This window comes from Primulina tabacum, chromosome 10 (assembly GCF_025594145.1).
Source record: "Primulina tabacum isolate GXHZ01 chromosome 10, ASM2559414v2, whole genome shotgun sequence".
Lineage (NCBI taxonomy): Eukaryota > Viridiplantae > Streptophyta > Magnoliopsida > Lamiales > Gesneriaceae > Primulina > Primulina tabacum.
The window spans coordinates 4,422,096-4,427,825 of NC_134559.1; the positions used below are offsets into that span (position 1 = coordinate 4,422,096).

At 37.6% G+C, this 5,730-nt stretch overlaps 1 protein-coding gene across 1 annotated transcript; it reads right to left on the bottom strand.

Moving 5' to 3' along the window:
* Positions 1-686: 686 nt before the first annotated feature.
* LOC142506229 (protein PHOTOPERIODIC CONTROL OF HYPOCOTYL 1-like) lies at positions 687-5,384 on the bottom strand. Its single transcript, XM_075619417.1, has 4 exons — positions 5,205-5,384; positions 3,182-4,534; positions 2,930-2,955; positions 687-1,729 (listed from the first exon to the last, which is right to left on the bottom strand). Exons 2-4 carry the CDS (start codon positions 3,498-3,500, stop codon positions 992-994), a joined length of 1,083 nt encoding a protein of 360 aa, XP_075475532.1. The 5' UTR covers positions 3,501-4,534; positions 5,205-5,384; the 3' UTR covers positions 687-991.
* Positions 5,385-5,730: the final 346 nt, after the last annotated feature.

Sequence of the window (5,730 nt, forward strand, 5' to 3'; positions counted from 1 at the left end):
CAATGAACATGGTTCTCGTTTTACAAAAATAGTAAATCCAAATTCCTATGAATTTCAATTACATCTCATTATAACTCGTTTTAAATCGAAATTTTTCGACAAAAGCATATTACATTAAGTGAAATAGCTCCCAAGATGACTCTCGTTCCGCGTTCCTTCTCCAACCCACAACCATCTCAAAAGATAAGTATGTTAATTTTAAGAAAAGCTCCAAAATATGGTTCTCAATATCAAGTACGAAACTTGGAAAATAACTTCAACGTTAAAAGACAAAATTTCCCGTACCGATATGACCATTTTTTAACCTTATTCTTCATATATATACCAATCATAAAATCTCCCTCTCCAATTAACTTAAACCAAAGTTTATTACTACAGGACGATAGCGACGGGAGAAAACAAGTCATAGTCTCAACCAAGAAAATCAGACCTTATCCATAAACCCCTCGATGAATTTTGATTTTGTTTGTGTCACACTGAGGATGTTATTTTCGGTGTAATTTTATGCAAGATATTTATGTAATCACCTCACGTGAAAACAAACACGTTGGATCCATGATTATTTTTTTTTTATTTTTAATACAGATATTTATATGAATATCTTGTGAAAACTATTCGATCCCGTGTCATATAGAAAAAGCCATAAATTCTGGACATAAAATGTCAAAGTAAGTTCACAAGTCTACTCAACCGAATACCAGGAGTGATATCATACATGCGGGGATGGAATTTCCATGGTACACTCGGAACAATGGCCTCAATTAGCATTTCATGCCTCTTGCTTTGAAGGTGGTATTTGCGGGCAATGGAGATACGGGATGCATATTTACTGTCAAATTTGGCCTATTCGAGAAGAAAGCTACTCTCCAATTTCCGTTTTCTAAAACATGATATATTATATATGATTATAACAGATAATCCCACACAAAATACAGCATATACCATGATCCCAGATGGAAAAGACGCTATACATAGAAAACTTTTAAACCGATCAGCCATGCTTTTGCGAAGCTTTCGCATTCCACACAGTTAAAGAACCCCTTTTTTGTAGTTCGCATGGTTGAAAAACACTCATTGCTCTTCCCATAAGCGCCATAGCTGCAATGCTAGGAAACTGCTTATTTTGGAGTCCTTTCAGTGTCAAATTTGAGCTTTGAGGATCACAAAACATCTTTGCACTGGACTCATTTTTGGTGCTGGACGATCCATTATGTTGCCACCTCTGTATCCAAGCGTGCGAAAGTAATAACCCCGGATCCTTCTCCGATGGATTCACTGAGAGGTACTGATCTTTACCTTGAGGCTTCCTGAAGGTTGGTTTTTCCGAGCTAATGACCGCACTTCCCCGAATTGAGCCAAAATTATCATTTAGTTTTTCTTGAAACGAGGTTTCATCCTTACTTGAACTCTTCGTGCCTTGGGCGGAGTGTAAAGAGCTCAATTTAAGTCGTTTCACGCGTCTATTGCCTGGATTGGCTACAGGAGAATCATCTAGCGAGGGACTGGACGGGTGTTTAGGCTGCTTGGCATGTGTCAGGAGTAGGTCCATCTCCAAACTTTGAGTCCTTGAGGATGGAGGGTCACCGTTCTCGGATGAAGTTACGGTAGCTGGCAAGGGCCGAAGGTCCAAGTTCAAGTCGGGCAGCTCGGTGTTTGGCCTCTTGAATTTAGCATGTGCTGAGAAAGCAACAGAAGTTTGACGGGAGGAATTGCAGTCCATATTGATGCCCTGCAACATATCGAGTGATCCTGATTAAATAAAGATAGATACACGTGCGATTGTGTACCCATAATAACAGGACAACTTGCACATGGATTGAGCGCCTGATACAAAAATATCATAATAGCAGTTTTAAAAGGCCAAGAAACAGTGCTTCAAAAAAATCGGCAAAACTGATGACCACACAAAAAACTAAAACCAAGACTAAAATTCTTGGACAAAGCAAGCAGAAGCATCCTTTACCAATCTCCATTCTTATGCATTAACCTGATAATTTAACAAGTGATTCGGTACCTGCAAGATGTATAAAAAATCTTTTACTGGGTCGTAAGTCCAATATCGATCATGAAAATTTAGAGAAAACGAGCTCCTAGTACCATAGACTAAAAAGTACTAAACAATTGGCTGCAGCCGGCAGCAGTGGGACTGTAGTTGACTCGACCATCCTAAGAAGCAATGAGTCCATTCCCTCTATACATGAGATATTAAGGCCACACAATTTTCAGTTACAAGGCAAAACCACAAGCCGAGAAACAAAGTTCTTATAATAACACAAGGTCTTCAGCCCCTTGATAAAAAACAAACATTTGCAGAAATTAGAAAATATGTTTCGGTATATCGCCACTTACATTCCTGTAAAATAATTGCATCAAACCCGAACATCATTTCAGAGCAAAAATAACATGTTAGTGATGAAAAGTAACAGGTAAATTGTATTTACCAATTAAGGAAAAACTAATCCATGACCAAAAAAATTTCTCCTTAATTACAAAATCAATCTCTCCGCATTTACGTTCACCATTTAGCAAAACACAAAAAATGGGGAATTTCTGGAACTAAGGGGTTTACCGTGGGCATTCATCTTACCGACATAGCAAAGCAATAATTCAAGTAGTTGAAGCCCCACCATGACACACCCTGTTTATTCACTGGTATCTGAATACAAGTCTTTCTAGTGGGCTGAAACCTTAATACACTGATACTGACTTGGGGTGCTAGAAATGTTATTCACCTGAACATTGGCAGAAGTCTATGATAATTTACAGCGATGCACGCAGAAAACTGTAAGATGTTTTACACAGGTCTCTACGGATTCACTATGTTGGACATTAAAAGAGATCACCAACAAAGGAATTAACAAACGAAGAAATATTCACGTAACTATTTCAATTGTAAATTAATTAATACATGAAGACACAGTAAGAGTACCTTCATTGATGGGGTAGAAGTTGAACCTGAAATGGTAAGAAAATACTGGTTAATCAGGAGGTAAAATATTTATATTACAAAGCATATTTCCACGTCTAAAGGATGAACCTCCTAAGCATCATAGCAATATCTAAGCTAACTTTAAGATAATGAAATGCAAAGCATTGAAACATCGACCATCTTCCTATAATACATCTGAAAAACATGAATGTAGAATTAAAGTTATATCTCAGTATCAGAGTAGATAAATACCAGACAGTGGATCCTTCTCCTGAACAAGTGCATTCTTTGCAGTAACTTCAGAATCTTTGACATAGTTTCCTTTGCTTTCACTATTGGTGAAGTTACTTAGAGATTTAATCTTCAATCCTCGCTTACCTTGGCCATAAAATGGAGACAGGCTACAGAGATCACAGGGTGTATCACTTAATATCCTTGTGCTCCTAAATATATCATTTTCAAGATTGACGTCAGTCTTTTTTGTGATTCGCAGACCGTGAATTGCGTGACCAAACCTAGGACGGCTTGCTCCAGGGTCTAATACATAATCCACGGTAGTGCATATTCTCATACTCTCCACATTGTGCGTACACTTTGGCACCTTCTGCAGCGAGTAACAATCATAAAGTGATTTCTTTGCTTTCAGTTTTCTCCGAAGTGTCTAAATGACTTGGTAATAGTCTGAAACCAGAAAACTTCTGCATTTCCTGGAACCACTCTCCACCGAGTGCAGAAAAGCGATGACTGCTCATGGAGGGAGGATAAAAGAAAGAGGATGTATTACTCTCCCTGAAACAAACAGTTACAGAATTCCTGGGTCGTGAATGGCCGTCCACTTCGTGGTACTGATGGTATTCCCGTTCCCCCAGTCTCAGTTTAGCATCTGTCAGTTGATTACTGGAAATAAGGGCTGATCTACCGTTAAATGAACGAACTGAAGTTTTTCCTTGGTCAAATTCAGAATGTTCACGCTCAAATATGAATGAACCGGTATCAGAGGATGATTTAACAAAGCTTTCCAACAAACGCTTTGATGCTGCAGACGTGCTATCTTTTCCATATGAATGACTATGTATCCACGCGGGGGGGTTCTTTGAAGTACCTTCATCTCGATACTTGCATGTTTTTAAAAATACATCATTTGAAACTAAAGTCCCAGGAAACTGAACCTCAGTTTCACATCCAACAGCTTTAACACGATCAGAGCTGTAACCAGATGCACATCTTGAACTTTCCATGTCATCAGTATCTTGACCAAGCTTGAAAGAAAAACCACTCCCAGAATTTGCTGTAGGAACCATTGGTATGTCTTGAAACTCCATTCCCTCCTTTATCAGGCTTTCTGAACTCATTCCCAGACCCTCGTTCACGATCTGAAAGGTGGTAACAATTTCTTCTTGTCTTTTCACAGACCTTGAGACCTTCAACTTATTTGCAGAATTATCTTCCCCTATAGCACAGTCGAGTTTCATTTTCAGACTGTATTTGAACTGCCATTGAGCGCTTTTCTAGTTGAATGGTAGCCTGTTCTCTTCGAACGAGACATCCAAACAGATTGGTCGTATTGCATAAATTGATGACCAGTCTCCTTGGTATCATTAACCACTCGCCCGATTTAATCAGACATAATAAATAACTAGACTCAACTCCGTATGAAGTCTACCCCAATAACTTCCAAAGGGATTGTGCAATTTGATCTGACACCAAATAATAATAATAAGGATCAGTAGAAACAGAATATCTCCTTCCTCCCAAAAAAAAAAAAAAGAAAAAGAAACATTATGGAGAAACAGTAAAATCAACTAAAATGTTAGTGTTCATATCCATAGTAATATGCACCTTCTATTCAGTTAAACGGTGGTAATGCTTCAAGCTCTCAGAAATTTAATACCCGTGTCCCAATTTTTTTTAAAAGACCACCTTCGACTTCAAAAGGCACAATGAATATCACGTGAACAGGTGTAAAAGAAGGGGAAGGACGACACTTCCGTGGTCAAAACTCCCAAAAGCTAATCTAGAAACCAATTCAAACACTAAAATTGAAAGAAAAGCAAGAAAGAACCAAAACCAGAAAACATAGAGGAGCAAAAATCAGCTCATCCTTTGCTTAGAAACTAAAAAATCTACAATTTCCCAACAATACATTCAAGCATCAAACAAATATAATTACCACATCAAACAGTCGGAGCGACATACGCAATCAACATACGGCAGATCATATCAGCCATAAACGAATAATACTTCAAAAAACCGAAATGCGCGAGGAGAAACTAACCTCTCCGCTTATCGAATCCTCGAAGTTACTCCATAAAAAGGTAGTTTCTTATAAACAAAAGATAAATCCAGAGATGAAGCTCTATAATCGTTCGAAGACGAGCAAGAAGAACCGTTGCCTCTAGTACGTATTGCCGCAGCAAGGAAGGAGGAGAAGATATATATATACAACACAGAGTGTTGCAGAGTATCGACGTCACCAGATATTATACGGATATATTTCATTTTTATTAATAATGCGGCTTGGCGTGTTTTGGAGGATCTGGCCGTGACTGTGAGTTGGTATAAATCAATATTATAAAAATTAACTTTCAAAAAAAAAATAACTTAATTTAAAACACATTAAATTTAGGTTTTTAAAAATTTAAATTTTCTTTAAGTTAGGTCTATGTATGGATGTAATTGAGTCGAGTCAAATCGAAATCTTGAATATTTTAAGGTTGACTCGTTTATAATCAAATCAAACTCGAATTTTATTTAATGAATACATTGATAGCTCAAATTTTCGTGTTCGAATTAAACACTTT